This window comes from Anabas testudineus, chromosome 13 (genome assembly GCF_900324465.2).
Source record: "Anabas testudineus chromosome 13, fAnaTes1.2, whole genome shotgun sequence".
Taxonomy (NCBI): domain Eukaryota; kingdom Metazoa; phylum Chordata; class Actinopteri; order Anabantiformes; family Anabantidae; genus Anabas; species Anabas testudineus.
Window position 1 is genome coordinate 3,085,761 of NC_046622.1, and position 25,823 is coordinate 3,111,583.

The 25,823-nt window shown below is 39.8% G+C and overlaps 1 protein-coding gene across 1 annotated transcript in view; it reads right to left on the reverse strand.

Moving 5' to 3' along the window:
* Positions 1-25,423, reverse strand: part of LOC113174199 (spectrin beta chain, non-erythrocytic 4) — a 61,959-nt gene extending 36,536 nt beyond the window's left edge. Inside the window, exons 1-22 of the mRNA XM_026377995.1 lie at positions 25,361-25,423; positions 15,986-16,143; positions 15,555-15,706; positions 15,040-15,213; positions 11,019-11,110; positions 10,781-10,861; positions 10,387-10,502; positions 10,154-10,266; positions 9,688-9,875; positions 8,517-8,634; positions 8,175-8,333; positions 7,631-7,933; positions 7,122-7,272; positions 6,754-6,890; positions 5,658-5,807; positions 4,599-4,967; positions 4,233-4,447; positions 4,018-4,155; positions 1,778-2,018; positions 1,403-1,561; positions 1,172-1,302; positions 855-1,080 (exon numbers count right to left, since the gene is read on the reverse strand). Of these exons, the coding sequence (XP_026233780.1) occupies positions 855-1,080; positions 1,172-1,302; positions 1,403-1,561; positions 1,778-2,018; positions 4,018-4,155; positions 4,233-4,447; positions 4,599-4,967; positions 5,658-5,807; positions 6,754-6,890; positions 7,122-7,272; positions 7,631-7,933; positions 8,175-8,333; positions 8,517-8,634; positions 9,688-9,875; positions 10,154-10,266; positions 10,387-10,502; positions 10,781-10,861; positions 11,019-11,110; positions 15,040-15,213; positions 15,555-15,706; positions 15,986-16,130 (3,558 nt within the window). The 5' untranslated portion in view covers positions 16,131-16,143; positions 25,361-25,423. The remainder of the gene's footprint in view (positions 1-854; positions 1,081-1,171; positions 1,303-1,402; positions 1,562-1,777; positions 2,019-4,017; positions 4,156-4,232; positions 4,448-4,598; positions 4,968-5,657; positions 5,808-6,753; positions 6,891-7,121; positions 7,273-7,630; positions 7,934-8,174; positions 8,334-8,516; positions 8,635-9,687; positions 9,876-10,153; positions 10,267-10,386; positions 10,503-10,780; positions 10,862-11,018; positions 11,111-15,039; positions 15,214-15,554; positions 15,707-15,985; positions 16,144-25,360) is intronic.
* Positions 25,424-25,823: the final 400 nt, after the last annotated feature.

Here is a 25,823-nt window from a genome sequence, read left to right on the forward strand (position 1 = left end):
CACACCCAGTCCCTCTGTGAAGCTGTGCTGCAGTCGGAAGGCACCATTAAGCCTGCTTAGAGAGGACGTGTTCCTGCAGACACCAGGATGTTTTATTTTGCTCTCAGATTAAAAAAACATCTCCTGAATACTAAGAGAGGAGAATATTAAAAGATTAGTCCATGTGGCATCATTTTCACATGACTAAAACACAAAAGCAGAGCAAGTTTTATCCTCATAAAAGTTTTCTTACATGGGGCTTTGAAGAAGGTTACTTTATTTAGTTTATCTGTTCTATGACATAGGAAGAATTCATCCTTTCCCTTACTTCCCTTCTCTATTAAATTTGTATGTAAATTCATGGTCTAATAAAGAAAAGGCCCTGACATTTTAAAGACATGACTATTTAAAATGCACATTATCTTTTGTTGCTTTTGTTATTTAAAAAAATGTGATTCTCATTTGAGCTTAATTTCATTTTGTATATTTATGTTTTTATTTTGTCTATAATTGAGACATGAGTGACCTTTGACAATGTGGTGAGTCTACATATACAGTATTGTACTTAATTTATGTGGTACACGTAGATAACATAATATAATACAAGAGCAATGGTTCAATTGGGCCCTAATGTTCATTGTTGTATTAAAATGTTTCTTTTGTAGAAGATAATTGTTCAAAAAAGGAACCCTTATCACTTGAATCTCTCTTACTATTCAAAACTACGTGTATGTCTTTTATGAGAAACATGTCGAAAAAATAGAAGCTGGAATGACATCAGAATTTTGACTCATTAGTTATAGCAGCTAAATTATGCCCTTGGTTCTCCCTTTGTAACTCTGACTAACGGCTGAATCTTTTTTTGTGTGCCTTACCTGGTTGTTAAGAAAGGACTCAGCCTGTTTAACATCTCGCAGGAACAGATGGAAAATGTGAGCCTGTACCAGGACCTCTCTCCTGCTCTCCCACATCTCCAGCAGTTTATTCCAGCCAACGTCAAGCTTCTGGAGCCACTGCTGTAGGGCGGCCTGAGGGAGAGGGGCCTCCTCAGACTCCAGCAGCTCATTCATGGCCTGTAAGCGCTCGTAGTCCTCTTCATACCTGCATGGACAATGCCAGAGGTTGATGCATTTTAGGACCTTTTAGAAAGATCACATTCAAGAAAGTTAAGTCATGTTGTTGATTAACCCACCGTCCGATCTCCTCCTTCAAGGCAGCATGCTTGTTGATGAGTTTCTCGGCTTCTTCCAAGTCATTGGGCAGCTGATCGGAGGCAGCAGCCGTCTGCGTCTGGACCAACCAGGTGAGGAACGAGTCCAGATCCTGGCAGGATGGAGAAACCAGTTAGCATGTTGCTCAGCATGCAGCAGATACAATGTGGGCCAATGAATTTTGCTCTGGTGTATGAACTATCTCTGTGTACCTGTATGAAGCTTTGCAGCCTGCTGGCCACCATCAGAGAGTCCTCACAGCCCTGCAGCGTCCGTTTCAGCTCCTCCCACTCCACACTGATGCCATCAAACTGCATGAGAACCTCCATGGCCCGACTCGGGTGAGCAGTGGCCAGATGCTCTGCCTCCTCCTACGTCACCGAAGAGAAACAGGATTATTTATTATTTGTGTTTGTAATAACCACATAATAAACATTAGCAGTAATAACAAGCTGAAAACACACCAAACTGACAAAATATCATGTCAATGTAAATGTATTTATTTATTGTGATAGAAATTATCTTAACAGATTTGTATATACCCGGTAACACCTTGTATTTTCACATATCTTCCCATAATTTCCTACCTGAAGATGCACCAGTTTGGGCTCCAGGACAGACAGGGCTCCTTCCATGGTGGAAAGGCGTCTCTGCAGAGCCAGGACTCCTCCAAGATCGCTGCCCATGTACTGGGTGGCATCGATGGCTTTCCTCTTGTCCTGGACCTGGGACTTGATCTCAGCACACTCCAGCAGGTAGTTCTGCAGGCGTAACATCGATTCCAGCTGATCTTTCTTCTGCTCAACTAGCTCCACAATGCTGTTCCACCTGGTACAAGGTGGAGACAAGACAGGACAAAGAGTTTGGTACTGTGAGGGAGAAATGTGCCATAGTGTAATCAGTTGTGATGTTTTAGCTACAGTAGATCATTCACAATCATTCAAAACAACTCTGGCATTTTCTATATATTTTAAGTTTCTTAAGTTGAAGATACTGTTCATGTGAAGCTGCACCATAATTAAACACATTAAAAAAAATTAATAAATACATTTATATTGTTAACAGTTGATTCAGTTTGGCCTCTGTTGTGCTGTGGTTTCAGCCCAGCTTGTGTCTGCTTACCACAATATGTTTTCCTAAATGTGCTCCAGACCAGCGGGTCTCAATACCCAACCATAAGGCCAAGAAACACACACATGCACAGTTGCACACACACAGATCATTGTGACTGTAATGAGATAATAGCAGAGGTGCTGAAAGGCAGAAAGAATGCTCAGCAGGCAGGACGGAAAACAGCTCAGTGATACTGACCTCAGACATGCTAAAGTCTTATCAATGAGACCAGCAGTGGCTGGTGTTGGTGTGAGTGAAGGGGTTCGCTGCTCCACAATAATACATGACATGTGTATCCTTTTTATACAAGGTTGTGTGGAACCCAAACTCAGTTTACACACAGAATAATGAATTATAAAGGATTATATAAATAACTATTACAGTAGTAATATTGTAGTAACAAAAAAAATGTTGGAGCCAACCTCAGTAGTTGTTTGATTATTGTCTAAAATGTTATTAACTGTTAAATGTTGTTAACTTATGTATGGTTAATTACCATTTGAGTACTAATTTAATTAGGAAATGGGAGCAGACCTCCACTAAAAGCTATTTCAAAAGTAGAAAATAAAAAAACAAAGGATAAAATTGACTGAGCTGCAAAAAGTGTGACTCTGCAGTAGATAAAACTCAGTAGGTTATAGGACTATCTGCTTCGCAATGGAAGTATTCAAGTAACAATGTATTATTGTGAGTCATGAAGTTAAATGGAATGTACAGAAGCAAGAAAAAGTATGTGAACCTTTTAGAATTTCGTGGTTTTCTGCATTAATTTGTCATAAAATGTGATCTGATCTTCATCCAAGTCAAAAGTATTAACACATATAATGTACCTAAAATAATAAAACAAACAATATTCTGTTCTGGTCGTGTCTTTATTAAGAGCAACCATAAAAACCTCATAGTGTTAGTGAAAAAATTATGTGAACCCTTGAAATTAAATAATAATCTCTGTATGCCAGATGTAGTGTTGTGTGTTCTCCAAAGTGTCTCCATCTGTAGATTGTCATTATATTTGTTATTTTGTCACATTTTATGACAAATTAATGCAGAAAGGTACTTACTCTGTGCCGAATAGAATAAACCACACTTTGTTTGTGGTATCTATATCAAATATATCATGTAGTTAGGATGCTAAAACTAAAAACTGAATTTTATAACTAATACCAGAAAAGGTGATTGTATATTTGTTTTTATTTCTGGGACACAGGCTCTCAGCTGGCCTTAACTTGACTGAGTCAGCCAGCACAGATGGTCTCCTTGAGACCAGTACTATGTGCCAGGGTCACAAGACTCACGGATACCCTGCAGCCATGGACGCTGCTGTCAGCCAAAACAGTGGTCAGTAAAATGACAGAGGCAGGTAAATAAGCCAATCACATTGCTGGGTCAACCTGGCTGGACATTACTGTAGATAAATACAGAAGCTAAAGAGACAGAAAGACTGGTGCAACAGAGATACACGCTGGTACTTTACATTTATGTCTCAGCATCGGGACTGAGACAGAAACTGACAAGATGAGGTTTTTGTCAGAAGGCAGCTACAAAAATGGTAAGAATTATAACCCAACAAGATTTGATTTACCTCTCTCTCATACGTGCATACATTCTCCCTCCCCCTCCCATGAGTAAAAAGGAACAGAGGTTTTGCAGCTGCTGGGATTGTTAATGTGATTAGTAATGTCACAAACATTAAAAAATATTGGTTTTCAGATACCTGGAGTTGAGGTGGTCCTGACAACCTCTGACTTCTGTAGAAGATGGATGTCCACCATCCAGGAGCTGCTGAACTATCTGATTAACATCCAGGATCCTTCCCATCAGGCTGTTCATTTCCTGGTCCAGACTCTCAAATCTACAACAAAATACATGACGCTAGAGTTCAGAGTTCATCATTCCTCAGCTATGATTTATAAATTGCACCTTTCTCACCTGTGCGCCACCACCTCCACGTCCTCAAGTCTCTCTGGGATCTCCATCTTGTCCAGCCACTGCTCTTTCTCATCAATCCAAAGCTCGCAGGCATTGACCTCACTGAACATGCGGTAGACAGCAAGGGCATCATGAAGCCACTGTTGTCTCAGAACTGCCACCTCAGCCACCTCAGTATACAGCTGCTCCACCTCTACCATACGAACCTGAACCTCCTGTAGAGAGGACAGGGAAAGGGAAGGAGAACAGAGGACAGTACAGAAGGAGTGCAAAGACAAAACAGGGTAAACAAAAAGCTGTAGAAGGACAAACACAACCCTTTACATCTTTAAAGGTAAACATTTTTGCAATGTTTCTTCTACTAACCTCTTGTTCATGGTACTGCAGGGGCAGTGCCACCATGTGTTTGCGAAGTGCCACCACGTGCAGACGATGTTTGTCAACAGCCTCGCTCACCCCTCTGTGTTTCTTAAGCAGTGACTGAGTAGAGTACTCATCGTGTCCAAAGTCTTCACTGGAGACCAGGCGGTAAGCATCCTGCAGCCAGGCCACCAAGTCGTCCGTCTCCGTGGAGAACTGGAAGAAGTTCAGTGCCTCCTGCAAATGGCCAAGATGCTGTGCTGCCTGGTCCTCCAGTCTCTTCCACTCGCCCTTCACCTCCATGATGTGCTCCTGGATCCCCACTGTCCCAAAACTCTTCTCACTCAGGATCTGCTTTCCTCGCTTTATGGTGTTCTAGAGGAGCAGGGTAGTATGGAAGCATAACAGTATGAATCTAAATTATTTTGCACTAGATGAAATACTAGATGACATTTTTAACTTTAATATACATTTTTGATTAGAAACATGGCCTGATATTTGCAGATCATGTTGCAAATGATTTGCAAGCAGTTGGATGGAGAGGGTTTATAATCAAATAACCCATAAAATGGGTGTGAGACATGAGCTAGAAAACGCTCATACTCACATACAGGGAAACAAGTTTTCCTCAGTGTGCGTGTGACAATAAACGCTTTGAATCTTGAATCATGTAAAATTTGACCAAAGTGTTCAACAACACACCTTCAAGAACCTGACATAGCTGGCATTTGGCACATGTACATAGCCCAGAGTAAATTGTGTAAATTAGTGTGTAGCCTTGTCAATTTAAAAAAATAACAGTAATACATGATGATTGCTTTAAACTGTAAAACTGACAAATTAAACTATACTGGAAGATTTTTATTGTCTCAAAAAATGCTATTGCACTATTGAAAATAACCTGAGGCACAAATGTTTTTGTAGGCTAGCTCAAAAAGAAATATATTAACACTAATGCATATATTGACAGAAGTACATAAAGTTCAGAGGACAGAGACTCCGGGTACTGCAGGTATGCCAGGTGCCCATTCACCCACACACAGACAAAAACACATGCACACACACCTGCAGCAGCGACCGGTGAGCCAGCAGTTCTCCAGCCAGAGTCTTGTGTTTTTGTAGTAACCTCAGCACACTGCTCAGGTCCTTCCCATAACCCTGCGCTCCCAGGATGGAGCTCTTCTCCCTGATCCAGGCTTCTGACTCCTCTAGCTCCTAAAGCAGAACAAACACATAAACAAGATTTACATTTTTAAACATAAACAAAAATAAATAAAATCTATAAAGAAAAAAGAAACACCAGGAATGAAAAAATTTAAATTGAAAGAGGGGAAGCAACTGATAATAAGTCCAACATTCTTACAAAAGGCAGAAAGAGAATTATCCAAAGACTCATTCATATGATAAAGTGATTCCACAGTGTAAACCAATGACTCTTTAGACTAAGAACCCCACTAAACATATTATACACTCATTATTCTCATTATAATTTTTCACTGTTCATTGTAAAAGCTTACTCACTTACATTATTAACCAATTTATGAGCTTGGTGTAATCAAAGTGACAGCTACACAGAGGTCAAGTCAAGGAAATGTTGATATAATCTTATAATTTTACCATACTTATTTAGATTTGTTTAGCTTAGTAAATGAAAGTGGTCTTGGTTTTTGTTTTGTTTTATTTATTAAAATCTTTAAACTGCATTCTGTAAAGACATTACTGAGTAGTGCTATTTTTATATTGTCACCAAATCATTTTAAGTCCATATCACCCACGCCTTGAACTTGTATGTTTAGAGAAGAATCTAATTGTGCCTGAAAACACATACCCAAATATAATCAGTAGTAGCTCTTAAAAATAATAACAGACTTTTCCAGGGTGAGACATGTTGGACAACTTGTTCAAAATGGTCGTCGGAGCAGATGCTGCATCAGGTTTGCTAAGGTGGAAAGGGTTAGAGCAGCTGTAGGCAAGTTTTAGAAAAAAAGTGTTATAATGATGTGACACACAAGGCTGTCATAGAGAGGTGGAGAGGATCCATCTCTCCTGGATGGCATCCATAGTGTTAAACCTGGTTGAACATGCAAAGGTTAAACGTACTGTACTGGTAGAGAACTTGGGAGGGAAGTTCACCTCCACCTGTCTAGCTGTCCCATCCTACCTGAAAAAAGGCCCACAGTTGTCGTGACTCCTCGAGCTCATCGCGTCTTTTCGCTGCCAGTTGTTTCAGCTCCTCCAGACAGGAAGAGACATGATTGACACGGTTACAGATCACCTGTGGGTCACATGGTTGGTAACCTGGAAGAGATCACATGACCACAAAAACACACAATAGATAATAGTGCTCCTTTCATTGCAGTAGTGTATCCTGAGCTGGACTGACTATATAAGACTGATATCAGGTTCCAAAAATCAATTTTCCAGTTGTCTCAAGGTCAATTGCTGAACATCTTCAGTTGACTAAATGAAATCACTACTGAATCCTTGTTTTCTGGTTTGATTTAGTGTCTCACAAATAAAATTGTATACCCTCTATAGTAGTGAATTTGAGTGCGGCTGCGTTAAGCGTCTCGACTCTCTCAGCCTGCACAGCAATGTCAGCTTCCTGGAGACTGTGTTTCTGCAGCAGATCATCCACCTCCAGTAGATGCTTTCCAAAATCTTTGGACAACAGCTGGACCTGAAAGGGGTTGAGGGGTGGGACGACAACAAAGTGCAACTTTTTAAACACATATGCAGGATCTTTGAGACTCTAGCCATTTTCACACATGTGTTTTGTTTGTTGTAGAGCAAATCACATGTTTAGAAACACTTTATGTTCATAACTCCCATTTCCTGAAAGAAAGAAGTGCAATTCAACAACACAAAGCTGGTTATTAACTCTAAACTCTCTCTAATACAGCAAGTAAAGTCCAGAGATGTTCAGGGTGTAAGTGCAAGTGTGAAAGCAGCTTCAGTCTCATCTTTCTTTAACTTTCTGGATTTCTTCCTTTCATTTTTACTCTTCAAACTATTCATTATCTCGCTAATGTCAGTACCTGTGTTTCCTCCATCCAGTCAATCATGTAGACCATGTCCTGAAAAGTCTTCTGAAGAGCCAGGTTCTTCTCCAGTCGGGTCCTTCTCCCAGCCACTAGCTCCTTCAGCAGACCCCACTGCCCCAGGATGTTCTCCTTACGTGCCGAGATACGCCGGATGTCGTAGTAGCCTTCTGCCTCCATCTCCGCTGCAAGTTCTACCACTACGCCAATTCGCTCTTCATATGAATCTATGTCCGCCTCAATGGCCTCATGTTTCTTCATTGCTGCCTCGACTGCTGGTAGATCATAACCAAAATTGTCCTGAGATGAACAGAAAAAAAGTGAAAAGATGGAAAAAGAGATTGAGGGAGGACTGAAGGAGCAATATAGTGATGAAGATTAAACACTGAAGTTATGATAGTCGACCATTAGACCATCATCAGTAATATCTGACCTTTAAATTTATACTACGTTGAAGTGCAGGGAAAACATTCTCATTTTAAAACATGATTTTATACAGGGGAGTTTTGGTTCAATCCTGCCCCTCCTCAGGGACCCCTACCTGTGAAACAAGTCTCTGGTTTTCGTTGAGCCAGGCCTGTCTCATGGTGGTTTTGTGGTCAAAGCGCTGAGCCAGCAGCTCTAGCTTCTCCTGACGGATCAGCTCCTTGCGCAAAGCTACACCCCTCTCATGCTCCGCCTTCTCCAGCCTCTCCCAGGCCTGGATAAAAAATGACCAAACACAAATGTGCACAGCACAATAATGGGACATATTACAGATGAAATCAGCTGATGGTCACAGTTTAATCTAAGAATTTGTTCACACCAGTTGCCACTTTTATATTTACTATAAGGTGAAATGTTTTATATATAATAAAAACAACACAGCTGGTGGACGTATGACCTTGTTGATATCTGAGATCAGCTTCCCATCATGAGGCACATAGGGTTTCTGGTTGTTGGCTCTGAGTTTGCTTTGGATGGTGAAGAGGAGAACCTCAAGATTACCCTTCTCCTGAAACCTGAGAAACACACAGATAACATTAGTTAGAGACTTTATTCATGTCTTATAGCCTTTTGTTTCTCTGCTTGTTTCCATGTGTCAAAGAATTATAACCACCACTCTTTAGTGTTGCTTTCATGACCATATGTACTGAATAGTGCACATTGTTGCTGATGCTTTGCTGTTTCCTCTTGCTTATTTTGTTGTCCGTCTTCTGCTTGCAACATCACTTGATTGGTTTCACAACATCTCACCTAAGGACTGCAGATGAAAATAGCTAATAAAAGACACGCTTTTAATATCTGGCTGTGCTGGCCAAACTTTGTCAAACAAAAACTCAAAAATCATTGAGGTCAAAAGGAGAAAGGTGCCACAAAGTTGGTCAGGGATTCTTGCTCAAGGACTCACAGAGTACCCCGCTGTCTAGTGTCACAGCCATTCATCACTCTCAGGGAGTGTACTCAATGAACAACTGGGTATTTACTGCTGCTTTAAAGAGATATCATGACATTCTCTGAACACGGGCAGAACCCTTGTGTGCTTGTGCACTGTGTTTACATGTTTACAAGTGCTAAGCCAACTGTTGGCTACTAGTATTGGTCACAAACACCTGACTTACCTAGAGTCTAATAAGACATGTCTTCGTCTGTGTGCATGTGTGTCTGTGGATATCACTATAACTGCCACTGTGCTCCCTGTGCCTGTGGGGTCATGAGTGTAGCATTGGGTTGTTTGTAATGCTGATCCTGATGATGCTAGACAAAAAGCTCAAGGCTCAACATTCTCTCAAACGTTCGTGTATTTCCTGCCTGTTTACATGTACACACATCATGACATTGTCAACTTTCACACACTCTCCCTTTTCAGCTAATGCTAGCCTAAAGGAGTGATGTACTGAAGTTAATCAGCTGTACACATCCACAACAATCCTATTATGCTTGCAGGACACATTGATTAATATGCATAAATATTAATTCATATTTGTACATTTATAGCTGTGTGTGCTAGATAACAAACAACACAAAATTACATTCTAATATCAAGATGCTATTATAAAAATTTAAAAACGTACTTGATGGGTTTCTCTATGGTGCAGTAGGTTGTGAAGGCCTGTAGCTGCTGCTGAACTCCGGTCAGCGAGTTGGCAAACTTCTGGTTGCTGATGACTGCGATGGTTTTTTCAATCCACTCCAGCAGGTCTGATGCCAGAGCCTCGTACCGGTTGATGATTTCCTCTGCCTCAATACAGTTGTCCAAAACCTGAGACAGTCAAACAGAAGTGCCGTTGGGGGAAGATTTGAAGATGAAAACAGGATACAGAGTTTAGAAAAAACTGTAAGGGAAATTGTCAGATTCTATTTTCACATTTGTGTTTTTTAAGCCATGCACATTTTGATGAACTGTTATTGTGTTAGCTTGCTAATACTGTTGGATCCTCCGACTTTTAAAATAATTGCACCTGTGTTAGCTTTGTATTTGCTCCAGACATGAAGTATCTAGTAGAGCTTAGTAGAGCTGTAGATGATTGTATTTATTACCTTGCCAACTCTCTTGCCCTCCACAATAAGAGCCTTCATCTTGGAGAAATAGTGGTAATACGAGACCACATAGGTGATGATGGACCTTTCGTCTGGGTTTTCTGTGTTCACATCTGTACCAGAGAGAGGTCATAGAAACAGAGAGCATTTAAGTGAAGTGACACAAGGCTGGATATGTCTGCATACAATGTGCTTTGACTGATAATAACCCAAAACCAGTAAATCATTCTCACCCTCAGGGTCCAGGAGTTTGGTGAGGCCCAGGTGCTGCTCAGCGACGTTGAAGGCTTGCTGGAGGTTATGGGTTGCATTGGACCGTGTTAGCTTGTGAAATTCTATCAGGTCCGGTCTGAAACACAATTTAGTCATGTTTGTGACGGCTTTTGGTTGGGTGAATTTCACAGTTGCATGTCAGTCAAATGTATTCCATGTATTTCCACTCTATCACTAGTACAGTAATACTCAGTAAGTACAGATACAGTATATTTGCATTTTGTTTTTGCAGTTTTATTTGGCTCATATTATTACATCAAAACCCTTTTACAAATCCAGGAAAACTAGGACATTTCTGGTATGAATAAAAAAACAAAACAACAACTACTAATATTTTCTATTGCTGCTCCTTACCTGTGTCTGTGTATAAGGGCGTTAAAGGCGAGCCCGTCTCTCCAGCAGGTGGTGAAATTCTGGATGTTGACCTCAGGGTACCTGTGTCACAGAGAAATCTTCTGTAGCTTTAAATGCAAACCAAGGACAACCAATATCCTAGCACACTAGTATAGCAGCCTATGTGAAATTAATGACAAATTATCATGAAATTGCCGTTGTGGCTTTGGATTTCCTGTACTTGGTTTTCACTGCTCACCCTGCGGTCTTCATCTGGCACCAGAGCAGAAGGGCATCTTTGGCAGAACGAGTTTCTCTGTTGTCTTCTGTCTCTATTTTGATCACCTGGATCTAAAGAAGAACAAAGCAAAGCAACAGTTCAGTATTTGTGAAACATAAAGACAATGTAGGCTGACTCTCAATTTTAAAAATATAAAGTTTTATGCACAGTGGTACTTTAGTTTGGCTTGTTTTCAAATTTTGTTTTCAAATTATAGTTCCTATTTAGTGTGGTGCACAATACTCACATCCATCATTGTATTTTAGTGTTAGTATTTGTAACATAAAACACTATATTTTACCCTCAACTGTCCCTGTATACTGCTTTCTACTAAAAATCCTATAATCCATAGCTTTGTAATGCTACACCTTCTCAATGTACTTATCCATTCAGAGTGAGTGGTCTAATGTCCACAATATATTTGGAGCAGAGAATGAGTGAATGAATGAGTTATTTTTAACTCAGAGTGACTGACAAACCATAAGTGGCTACAATTGACACGCTAGCTAGCAAACTTAGCAGACCCATTAACTACCTGTGGTCATTCTTCCATCCTGAGTGAGATAGTTGTATTGAGCACATGGCAAATAGTGATTTGGATCGTAGTGATTAAAGTGTTGATGATGACCATGTGACAAAGGTAAGCACTGTCATCAGCTTCTACCCTGCCTATAGAGGCACTGATTAGCTCAATTATTCTTCCACTTCTCCACACACAGCCATTCACAAGAATCACTGAGAGGCCGAACCACCAAAACCACAGATGAACAGAACAGTAAGAACTGAGGACTTCAGTGCACCGAAGCACAGAACCATTACAACGCCTGTTTGGAGCTAACACTGACTCACAGTTATTCAACCAATCACATCACAGTGACATGATCCACATTAATTGGAGACAAGACACTCTGGAATCAGCTGCAATCTGTTTTGTTAGGCACAATATTGTGCACACACCCAGTGATGCATACACTCTGAAACTAGCACTAGATGTTACATCAACAGACAGAGACATGATTTAGAAACAATGCATCAACTCCTATAAAGATATGAATATGGACATAGCCTGATTACATTCTAGCATTTCTTAAATTGTCACTTAATTTAAACGATTAGTGGTGAACCTATTACACTGATACTAAATATTTATTCAAATTTTATTTTTTCTCATCAGTGAAACTGGTCACAGCTTTAAATTTGAACAGCTGTTTGATCACTAAAGTACCTTAAGTGAGAGAAACTAAGCAAGATAATAAGAAAATAACGTGTCAAGTAGTCAGGGAATATATGAAACATTAGGAATGGTTCTCTGGTATTGAATATTTACTATCTACCTCTTATCCTTGTCAAGGGTGCAATATTGTGTGCATGCAGTAAAATCTGAATCTATACATCTTGTGAAATGCACAGCAAGGCTAGATCAATGTGTCTTCAGGCTCATTGTAAACACAAAGTGAGCTGGCAGTGTCTCAGCCAATTACACACACAGAGACACAGACACACACTGCACCCAACACAAGGACACTCAGCCAGCCGTGTACAACATTATAATTTACTGTAAGTCACTGCAAATAATAACACCCTCTTATTATTTGTTTACGGTTCTGTAAATGCCGTAGGATTACCTCAATCCTCTCCTTTCTTTCCCTGCTCTCTCTCCATGTCTTTCTGTCTGACTCCTTCTTTCTGCCTGTGTGCACTCACTGCAGTGGTTAAGCCTTACCTGCTGACTGGGCAGAGCAAATTCTCACTTTCTCACAGAACAAGGAAAGGGGAAAATGGGTGGAGATGAGGAAAGACTGTGCAAGAAGGAGGAATACTTGGAAACACCATAAATCTCTGCCAAACTACTGATGCACAGCACTTAAATGTTGAATTAAAGCAGGTTACTAATACTATAGACATGTTGCCATTACTTAATGTATTATTCACATCATTTATTGCCCTTGTGTCTGTTCTTTCTGTGCAGTACAATGTGTATTTTGTTTACATTTCAGTTTTGCACTCTACTCTTAAATGTGTTTTTTGCCAGGTTGTCATTGTAAATAAATGTTTTCTCCACCTACCTGCCTGATTAAATTGCAGCAAGGTAAAGTGAAGTAAAAGTGTAAAAGGTAGCTTGTGAACAGAGAAGAAAGAGCAAACAGTGTGGTAAACTGAAAAAATCTGATTCAGATGTTATTTTAACCTCTAAACTCATCAGAGACTTGACAGAGCACACACCACTGATGGTGAACACTGACTGCAGGTCACAGTCGGGCTCCATCTATTGCTTATTTATCACAGCATCACTTCTATGTTTTCCATCTATCGTCACTTCTATCATAATTACTCTAACACAAACACACTCTTGAACAACAGTATCCTGCACTGCTCTCCTTTCTCAGCACATTTAAAATGGAAGAGGCTCTCGAAGGGTGGCTCTTGGGATCAAGAGTGCAGGACGACAGCCAAGCTAAGGTAATGGCAGCACAGCAAGCTGGCAGCTAACACTACTAAATCCTATCTAACTACAGCTTACTTTGCATGCCATTTCCTTCAATTTGCAAAGACAAAAAAAGTCTATGCAATATTTAATTTTATAATTAAATTACCACGCATTTCAATTATTACACCCAGATGTACAAATGTGGAACAATGTCAATAATGTCATCCTGAACTATGTTACAGCAATGATCACTGCACCACATGTTAACATTTTATCATATCAACACTGAATTTATGAGCAGCCATATTTTGTTGCTTCACTAGCCTAGTTTGAGGAGGATAACTCAGCACAGAATACTACAAGCTAACTCTTCTAGCAGTGCTTTTAAATGTGTAATGTGGTAGGTAGCCAGTCCCAGCATGACAATACAGTCCCAACAGTGGTACTAAGCGACTGTGCATGGTGAATGTTACAGAAGGGTCTGAATAATGCTACGTCAGTATTTCATGCTGAAGCCACGCTGTAGCACTAAAGCGTAATAAAGAAGAGCCCTCAGCCTTTGCTGTACTTACGTTGGTAGGAACTGATCGTCACTGCTGCTAAGGCCTGGAAATGTATCTATGTGAGTGTGTGTGATAGTATATGTATGTCAGTACGTGAGCAGATCAGACAGATATGATAGACAGACAGATAGATAGGTAGGTATACAGGCTGAGAGTACAGTGTGGGTATGTATATATGTGTGTATGTCCTTGTAGAGTCGACTGGAAGGCTACTGCTACGTGTAGGCTGCCGAACCCTAAGTGACTTTCAGGCATCATCCACCAAACACTGCTGTTGCCGTCGCACACCAGTGATGCAGCAGCTGTGACAGCCTCCCCCAAACAGAACTGCAGGCAGGCCACTCTAAACGAAGCTACTGCTGATTGCAGCATCCCAGTGCTTTGGTAAGGAGCATAGGAACACGTGCCAGCCCCTCAGTGCACTTAGAGAGGAGCTCAGATTTAAGTCTCAGTCTCCCACAGGAGGAATCAAATATTTGACGGTCGGTTCATCTCGTTAATCTACTTTAATCTTCTAGAAAAAGCCATGCGATACTGCTAAAATAACAATAACAGACTTAGAGTTTACTCCCTTATGATGATTTATATATATTTTTTAAATATCCAGTGTATTTACATTCTCATCTACTGCTCTACATTGTATATGTTTTATGTTAGTGATGGAGCCCTCCATTCTGGTGCTGGATTCAATAAAGTTTCTCACTGCAAACAATGCAGCATGAAATCCAGCTTTCACTCATCCATAACCATATCAGGGCTGTTTATGGTTATTGCTAATGCAAACTAAAGATTTGTTTTGCTGCTGTGTGCTGTTGAAGGGCTTGTGACAGTGACAGACCTTCTAACCCACAATAAAATGATATCCCATTCTGTTGTGTAAAATACTACACTTACACTACACTTTACACAAATTACACCAGTTGAATACACACATACAGTGTTTACTAGTATTTAACTTTACTTGTTTCAATAAAATGTAATACAAGGTCATACAATAGTCTTTGTTTACCTGGAAGCGCAGGATGATGGTCCAGATAAGGCCCAGTGTGAGGCGGTGGTTCCCATCCACAATGTCATGGGAACCAACATTTTCCAGGTGAACTCTCTGTTCTTTAAGGAACTGCAGGGCCTTGTCAACATTTTCCAGGCAGTGGATCCGCATCCGACCCCGTGTAGGCCTTGGCTGGGGATGGACATAGAGACACTATAACACTTTTGATAGGAAAGACTTTATTTTGACAAGTCCTACTGTATGTGTAGTATTGTGTACAATAGCATCACTACACATGTAATAGACTTTGTACAGTACTGCAGCAAACTGTGATTTATTCTGTGGCTAATGTTAAAGTATTTGTGAAAATGAACAACTAGCTGGTTAGCGAGTAGTTTTACTCATGTATACTGTCCTTTCAGAATGATTTATTGATGCTCATACAGCACTTTGAACACTCAATTAACAGACACTAAATTATTGATTTAAGCCTATTATAATTTGTGCCATTGTGTGTGGGGGTGTATTCCCACCAGCAGTTCTCCACTGAGGACCTCCAGCAGTCTGGTGAGCATGTATCCATCCCTCAGGTCATTGTAGAGGTCAGATATGCGACAGGACACTCTGGCAAGATGGGAGTTAACCCATTTGGTAAAAGTCTTCTTCTGCACTGCATCTCGTTCATCTGAGGGATGTAAAGGAATTAACTTTATGCAAAAAAGAAAGGGGAAAGGAAAGGACAAAGTGGTTCCTTTCTCTGAAAAAGAGACCTTTGGGATAATATCAAACACTTATATAACAAAGTATTGAATTCAATTGTGAGAAATCTACATTTTTTTAAATTATTACTGAAAGTAAAAAGTGTGTGAACACTTTAAAGTGTGGGTGTATTATTATTCCAACTGATGCAGATATGTGTGTGTCTGCACGGATGTGAATAAGCATGCATGTTGATGTGTCTGACCTGCCAGGGCCTTTATGCGGGAGCACTCAAACAGCTTGGAGCTGGTACACTCCGTCTCCCAGAACCCAGAGCTGATTGGTCGGTTGTTGTTGTTGAGTTGGCGCTGGGCTTCCGCGTTGTCCAGGTCTGGGGAGGCATTAGCCATCGCGCCCAACACCCTGAAACACAAACAGGAACAAATGCAGGTCACACTGACACTGACAAGAAACACTAAAACAAGTCTACATATATATGTGCAGAAACATGACTATGTACTATGTAGACTGTAATACTCAACATTTCCCTTTTATACAAATCCATAAATTCAGTTTGTCTCTCATTTTCGGTATTCACTGCCTAATTTTCAGAATAATGACATTATAACAACATATACAGTACATTATGACATTTTAAAATGTACAGAATTTTGCACAAAATATCAGAATCAAATCCAGGATCCCCAACTGGTCCCACAATGAGGGGGTGTAAAGGCATGTGACACATACTGAAAAGTGGTGAGGTTCTACTGCTGTGTCCTTGTCCTGTGTAACATCCAAACACATCCCCACTGGTGAAAGGCTGTTTACACTTCATAATTAAACTGATTTCACACACCTCATCAGACACCTTTTAGGCCATATTTAGTGCAGTGTCAAGTTCACAGAAATAATGTCAGATTCATGATTTACGTTGAAAAAACAATCACACAGCTGCAGCAACTGTGCCAACCTAATGTACAAATAATACGACTCCCAGCACAATTGTGTTGAAGAACGATGCAGAACTCGTCTTTGGCCTCAGAACATTTTGAAACAAAGAAGCTTAAAATAAAACCTCTGATGATTAAAATGGTGGTGGGAGATAGACAGTATGTGGGTCTTTCATCTCTTCAGTCATTATCATTGACAGCTAAAAACAGGTTGTTAAAAATAACATAACTTCAACAAGAATCAGAAGTGGGAGTTAAGAAATGGAAAAGTTCAAAAGAATTGGTTCTGGCTCTCCTCATTTCCATCAGTTTCAGTTCAGGTGTTTGATCAATACCAGATTTCTGTTACAACTAAAATATATTAAAACAAAGAGAATGCGATACCTAACTGGTTTAAAGAACATGCTTCAAACACTGCATGCTTTTGTTCGAGGTGTCTTTAGAATATTTAGATCACACATAAAGGTCAGAAGACTGGTTGAAAATGTAAACTCCTCATCCTCATGTGCTAGAAAAGCCTGGCAGCTATCAAGTGCATTTTCAGAGGTCACTCATTCTTGTGCAGCTCTATTGATTTTTCTTAGACTGTAGCTAAAAATAACTAAGCTATGCTACAGAAAAAGTCTTTTGTTTTGTGCACTGATATAATACAGTTGTATAAAACACATAGATAATAAAAACTAACTTTATTGTACTGCTGCCAGTTTGTAAAATGTGAATAAAAACAACCCAACAAATAGAAAAGAGACAATCATAATCCTAATCATATCCAGTGCACAGAATGGTTCAGGTTTAAAAAGGTAGTGTTGAAAAGATGTTATATTTTAATTGAAACACGCCTACTGCTCTGACTCCATACTGTAAACATCCTTGCTTATATTCCATTGACCCCAATGAAAGACATGTTTTGTATGACTGCTATTTTGACTAGAGAGTATATGTCATATAAGCAGCAGACTGTTACAGTGATTCTGAAAAGCTGTGTTTTAAAACATATTTAAGATAAGAGGATAGAGATTCTGCAGACTGTTCTCTGTGACAGTCTGAAAACAGACACAGAAGGTAAAGGTTTTTGTCAGTCTTAGGTTTTTGTATTAGTTTGTTCCTGTTCCTAAAACATTTTCTGTATGTTATACACATGCTGGATGAATGGAAAACACATGTAATAGTGTCTCTATGTATAGAGCACAAGTACCCAGAGGGAATAAAATATGCCATTTGATGCTCTTCTCCAAAGCTGCTTACAACAAGGGAATACATGGTTGCATGCACGGTTGGTCCCAGACAGAAACCTTACTGAGCTTTTTCACATGTAGGTCAAAGAGATAACACTGATGATATGATGCAGCTTCATGTGTATTTTAATGTATACTCACAGTTCTTATTTTTTAGAAAAGACCACTTCTTTATGAAAGAGTCATAGATATCCATCAGATGACTGTGGACCTTTCCCAGTGTTAACCTCTCTCTGCATTCACTGAAATCACTGTCCTTGAAATGCCTTGTTAAATAACACTGAATGACGTTCTTCCCTCTTTCCCCCCTCAAACCTCCTTGGTTCCTCTTAGTCTCTTTCCCCACCTCTCCCCATCCCCACCTTTACACACACAATTACTGGATGGATATCAATCAAACATATCAGTAAGACAAATGCACCAATGCACAGCATACATGAGATTTAAAGTTGAAATCACAGGAGGTGTTAAGTTATATTAATATACATTGCAGGTTCATATCCATCAAAACTAAATTCAAGCTTTTGGATTGAAGTGGGGAAAGAGTGTGAATAAAGCAGCTGTGCTGTTTTTTTTTCCATCATTTTCTGCCTCAACGTTTTGCTGTAAATCTCTTTGTCCTCCCCTCATCTCATCCCTTCTCTGGCCTCTCCCTCCTTCTCCACTGCAACAAAAGTCCAAGCTCACAGTTGTCACTATACCTAAAGCGCTGGAAACAGCGTAGCCGTATCAAGTAAATGTCAGCGAGCCCTGCAAGACAGAGAGAGGAGGGGTAGTACTACAAGTGCACTTAGCTGTTCTCCCTGGAGAGAATAACAGCAAAACATTACAGTGCTTTCCATCTAGAGATGATGCTAGTATAAAATTGCAGTAGAACCCATGAGAAACATACATGAAACAGAATTTGAACAGAATTTGATTGAAATTTAGAGGTTCATTAAATTAATAGACTTAAATTTATAGAATTACAATTGCTTGTTTGCAGAACTACAAAAGTGCTATTCTTACAGAGCTACTGAATAGAAGAAACAGACATTGGTTTTAGATTAGTTACTTTTACTTGATTACATACAGTAGCACCTTGAAGAAAAGTGTCAGAAACAAAATTTCAACAATTGTGGAATTCTTCTTTTGTTTAATTGTTTTGTTTCTCAGATTATAAAACCATAAAATAAGGTTTGTGCATGATTATAAAATAATAATAACCATAAAAATATTAAAAATAATAATTCAGTTCATACTGTGACACAACATTCACGAGTTAAAATGCCTTATGGAGTGATTTACAAATCTCCTGTATTGTATCTCAGTAGAACTAGGACAATATTTTCCTTTGTGTTTCATGTTCTTATTAAGAGTTTTTCCAGTTAGACTTTACAGGACATTATAATCATTGGGTTATAGAGAAACAACAGCTGAGGAGGAACACCAAGTTCACATCAGTCATACATGCAACACTTACATGCCTGTCGCAAAATAGTGTGAATGTGTTTGTGTGTGTGTGTCCTCTGTTCTCCTTGCCTTGATCCTCGCCTAACCTCAACCACCTGGTGTCTTTCTATCAATCAGACTCTCAGCTAGTAGGAGCGCTCTGATGTGTATCTGTGTGTGTTTGTCTGTGTGTCTGTGTGTGTTATCACCTTTATTCTAATAATCAGACTCAGCTGTGGAGAAATCAGACAGCCCCGGGCAAGAGGGTCGACACTATGTCTCACACACACACACACACACACACACACACACACACACACACACACACACACACACACACACACACAAAGTGAAATGCTTCATGATTTGCCCCCATAGTGTCACCGCAGCCTGATATGATGAAGATGATAGAAATAAAGAAAGCACTCGCCACATATTTATAGTGGAGATTTATTGTTAAAGGTTACACTGAAGCCTAAGGTACAATAATCCTGTCCTTAAGGAACCTCCAGAACCAGTTTCACAGGCTAATTTCTTCTTGGCCATGCTAAATAGCAGGTATTCTCCCTTATGTTGTATTTTGTTTAATAGCTGGTAAGGAAATGAGACTGCCTTTCTGTAAAGTATGACTGAATGTGATAAATGGATTGCTCGTCATCTGTGCCGACAACATTGTGTATTATATGTATTTTTTAATTAATAATTTAATTAAAAGCTCAGGAAGTGTTTGTGCTGCAGCGACTCAGATAAAATCCAGTAAATGCCCCAGACAACCGCAGCAGAAACCTAAAAAACAACAGCTTCTTTGAATGTGCAGCAATTTTCATTATTGCACCATAATAATGACACTAAAACGCTTCTTTTCCTTATTGGCACATTTTTACTGTTAGTTAAGCTGTCCTGGGGATTCATTATCAGATTGTATTACCACTGCTCTCAGTAGTAGTGATGACAAATAAACCGTAGGCAAGATTTACTTCCAGAAATGTTGCAAAAAGCTTGGAAACATATACTATCATCTGTCTGAGTCTCATTTTTCGTGTTTTCGAAAGATTTTCAAGTACAGTGTCTTGACTGCACTGTCAAACATAAACTGCTGACTAATGCTGCTGTCCTCACAGCAGCCAGTTTGAGAAGCTAGTTGGTATTCAACATCTAAAACACAGGAGGTTCTCTCAGTAAATTTAATGAGTGAATACTGTTCATTCAAAATACGGCCACTGTTTTAGTCTGATGATTAACTGTTAAAGTTGCTGTCTGGCAATAAATGAAAAGAAACAAAGATCATTTAAACCCAGAACAAGGAAATAAGTGAACCAACAGCATGAAGTCTAGATCGGGAAAAAGGTTGTTTTAGACTCTTGTGTACTTTCCCAGAACCTGGTCCTGAGGTCTATCTACTGCGACTCCACAGGATTACAGAGTTCAGTCAGTCCAGGATACAGAGTCTAGTGTTCCAACACGGATGGATCAAACATTTAAACAGCAGCAGCCTCTGTGATCTCTCCATGGAGCTGAAGGAAAGAGCAGGAATCTCACACATACACACACACACACACACACACACACACACACACACACACACACACACACACACACACTTTACATGTTCTGGAGTCAAACACCAGTCTGGGGAAACTGTGATAGGAATTTTATATTAAAAAGGAATATTCCATTAACCAAGCAAGTAATCTGCCGATTTAGTGATAACTACTAGTTAGTTGAACATGATATTGTGAAGTGAACAGAGTAGAACTTCAACGGTAAAGACAGTACAACAGAAATTAACATCATGTGGTAAAGATGTCTTCTCGTCACTTTTTAGAAAGTTTAAATCATCATTTTTCTCCTGGCTCACCTGAACTCTCACCTCACCATTGTTTGCAGGACAGCATCTTAAATGTAATGTTCTGAATTCAGGATGATCATATTTCTTTCTTCCTCGTGTGATTTGAGTGTTTGGGACTCAGCTTTAGCTCTTCTACTAGTCTCTCAGCTGTTATTCTCGTGACTTTGAAGCTTCATAAGGCAGACTCCTACCTGCCTGTCTTAGAGACACTTCTACAGACATAGCTGTAACAAACATCACTGTGAATTCTAGCACATGAAATATTACTCTTACAGTATTTAAACCATGTACTTTACATCTATATATAGGACTTTAACTTCTGATTTCATCATCCACAAATCTCTCTTTCTTTGACTGTTTAGTCTCTATACTATAATATACTGTTTGAGAAGGTGAAGCCAGAAGAAAGTTTAGCTCAACCAATAAAATAATCAGTATATGTGATTATTCAATCAATAACCTAGCAGCATCAGCATTATTGTATATATATATTTATATATACACGTGTGTGTGTGTGTGTGAATATGTGTGCAGAACGGTCTGTAGTTATCATTTCTCCTCTAAACCACTCAGTGTTATTATTGCCCTACCTCCCCAGCTATGCTGTTGTCGTTGGTATCCACAATAAATCACTGCTACACCAATGGTGTAATGAAAGTGTCACCCCCCACTTCCTATTCTCTCTGACTCGTCTCCTCCTCTTCTGTTTTGGCTAATATCATTTGGCAGAATGCCGCCATAATACCAAAAAGCAACTGTACAACAAAGCTGGGGAGTAGAGTTTATTAGTATAAAACCTCGCAAACACACCCTACTGGCTGTTCTTGTACCAAAACACGTTTAGTGAATATTTATAGAAATAGTACAAGTTTAGTCCAGCTGCTCCAGCTCATATTATGCATTTCCACATGGATGTACTCTAGAAAGCAAAGGGCACCTGCTCATCTTAGGTTTTTGCAGTAGTTAGTACAACATGACTTGATCATGATCCACACTTCAAGGACTATTTATGAGGCTCTTTTAAGCTGCTACAATATTTGATTGGTTCTAGTTTTGGTTACATTTAAGTGATGATGTCCTATTACTATAACGAAGAGATGATATAGAGTAACAGAAAGGCTGATGATGAAAATAGAGAAAAATACACCAATCAAAGAAATAAAAGAGATAAAGTTGAAAGTTGATGAAAAAAAGAGAGACGTACAGCTGCCAGTGTTAATCAGTCAGTGGCATCAGCTCTGTATCTCTGTTTGTCTCTAATTAATGGGGACCAGACCCTCAGTGCATTCTCCATTTTGACCACACACACACACACATTCCCATCTGAAGTCCTTATCAATATCATCAATTATAGATCACAACATCTCGGGGATGTTTATCATGACCTCTCTTATCTAGCTGATATGTAATTGCCTGGTGGATACAAATATACAAGGACTTTTATTGGCATCTCATAACAGTTATATGTTTCCAGTAGTGTGACAAACATACTCAGCATCTGGACTTTTTATGGACTGATCTAACTACCTGACATCAATTACAGTAAATTAACTTTGGAGGCTCTGAAGAAAGTCAATGAAGCCTCATTATTCATCATTACAACGTAAGAATACTGTTAATCATCTAATGAAATTTGATAATTAAATATGTACCTACTTGTTAAATATCTATACTGTAAATATAGTGTCAAACATAGCACAAGATGTCTTGCTCTGCCCTAATATGTTGTCATTTTTTCATATATAAGTGAATGTTAATCAGTCAATGTCACTAAAGTCTAATGTGTATACACTTCTGTCCCTTTTCTTACTATTTGTTTCCTGCCTTTTATTACAGCTGTGTCTAACATTGGTTCCTCTGATCTGTCAACAACAATGAAACAAAAACGTTTAAATCTAGATTTACAGTAGGTTTAACCACTAGGCATTAAAGTGTCAACCAAAAAGCCCCAAATAATAAATGCAATTGACTTATTTACTTGAGGTTTATTTTACATTCACCTCTCATGTAAAAAGGCCCCTCAGGAGGAAGAAGACATGTGAAGCCTTCCAGATGAAACAAGACAAAAAAGCAATTGACTTTAATTCTTTGGAAAATTTCTTCCAGTCTGATGGAATAAGCTCCCTAATGAAAACTGGGGTCACCTTAAATGTGACCATTATTCTGAACTTACCCAGACCTAAAGACTTAAACTAAACTTTATTAATATGATCTCGCCATGCAAAAAAATACTTAAAACCCAGACAGTTTTACCCAGATGGAGACTGTCTCTCTCTTTCTCTTTTTCACACACACACACACACACATCCTTTACTGTGACGTCACACAGTACGCACTTTACACACTGCACTGAGTCACTTTCACTCACTTCACCTCAGCGGAGTGAAACAACATCTGTAAGAAAAAGCAGCAGCCGACACCCAGTTCTGAGTCAGCAAGACCACGGGCCTTATTCAAAACAATAACCTTTTACTCTAATAAGCAACAGAGCAGCAGCAGAGAACTTCAGTGTCACAGAGAGGGTGTCTTTCATCCAAACAAGTCAGGGATGACAACATGGGGTTGAACTCTATACTGCAATACAGGTGGACAATATATTGCAACACGATATATACACATCATTATTTTGCTATACAATGACATTTTATCATGTTGAGCTCAATAAAAGCTGTATAATGTGTATTAATACCTGTGCCCGTTTATCCTTGAGGGCTGTGGGGGGGTTGGAGTAAATCCTAGCTGACATTGGGTGAGATGAATATACGCTGAACACCACAGGGTACCTACAGGCAATTTATAGTCACCAATTAAGCTAACCTGCATGTCTTTATGCCGGACAGTAACATCAGTTTTCTTTTTAAACTACGTTTGAGGACAAGTGGACACCGTGGATAAAATGATGACTGTAACTGAGAATTATTTTTAGTATTCTATAAATATCAGTAAAGCTAGATAAGATGCAATAAATTCAATATATAGTAAACTGCTAAGCACTACAGATACGCTTACACCGCCTTAAGTTGTATTAAACAAACTGTTTGGGCACAGAACAAATTCACATACATTCAAGTATAAATTTACTATTCTATTATTTACTATAAAATATTTCATAGGTTACTATGAACATCTGGATGAATATCAAAGGAGGAAAATCTAACTGGTTCAACTGAACTGCAGTACTGTAAGCTGTTTGTTATTATCCATAAATTATTAAAACAACTACAGGCATTCTGGTCATTGTGTCATTGTGACTGCCTTTAAAAATAACACATTTATAAATACCATCCCATTACAGCACACACACACACACACACACACACACACTGCACCAACTAACCAAAGCTAACCAACTACCCCGCGCCTGCCTGTATATCTCCATGTGAGCTTCCTATAGCAGCTCTAGATATTTACCATAGATAGTGACTAAATTCAATACCCAGTGAAAGTGTGGGTGAAAACTGGGCTTGTAGTCACTTTTCACTGCAGCTGTGATCGAGACCACATTAAGACTTGACAGGGTACAGCAACTCCTCCTTGTGTTGCTGAACCAAGCTATGCTGCTGTTGGCCGGCCTCGTCTTATGAAAGCATGTGAATAATCTCAGAGGATCTGCCACTGTAACACTGAAAAAGCTTAAATTGAAAATAAGTGATTCCATAAGATGTAGACATTTCAGTGTACTGTGAGGTCACATAGTGACACCACAGACACACTATAACTTCCTGCAGGACTAGATAGCATTATTGCACAGCTTTAATTGTACTTTTGTTGCTAGTGTCTGTTGGGCCACAGAAGGACAGGAACCATCAGTAATTTAAAGTTGAGGGTATGAAGAAGTCTAAACTAGCCGGTGTAACATGCAACACCACACCATGGCCGATGCACTAGGCCGCTATTCTGCTTCTTAACCCATTTATCCTTCAAAATGAGACAACCCGCTCCAGCAGGCGTCTTCCACACTTTTCCAGGCATGCATCATGCAACACATGTAGGTGAAAAGAGGCATGAAACAGCGGTTCCCCCCACAGGATCACTGCGGTACCCTGCACCCAAATGCAGGCCGGCGTGCCTGCAAAGGCAAAAAGCACCGTGCACCTCGACTCACACAGAAGACGCCAAAATAGTACGACACGGAGGAAGACATCGTCATGTCGTCCTCCTGTCTGTCTTACCTTCAGAGTCACTGTCTGTTTTTGGGTTGGTTTTGTCCTCCGCTTTTTCCAAGACGTCGCTGCTTTGAATCGATGAGCAGAGCAGTTCATCAATGGAGGAGACTGGCGCTCCGCTTTATTCCACCAGGGTCTTCCCTCGATTAGTCCTCGTTACAGGAGGAGGAGGTTTGAATGGGTAATTACAGCAGCGGCCAGAGGACTCGATTACGTGGAAGGACGACGACTCGATGTATTGAAAGGTCGCTGCGCTACCGGCCGGGAGATCGGAGCTGTCGGTGCTGAGGATGCGGGTGATGATGATCCATAGAGGTCCCCGTCTCCACCTGACACAACCTCTCCGCCCCCTCCTCCTCCTCCTCCTCCTCCTCCCCTCCGCTGGTGATGCTGGAGAGAAATATCAGCATCAGTGCGGCGAGCTGAGAGAGAGAGACAGGCAGAGAGAGAGAGACAGGCAGAGAGAGGC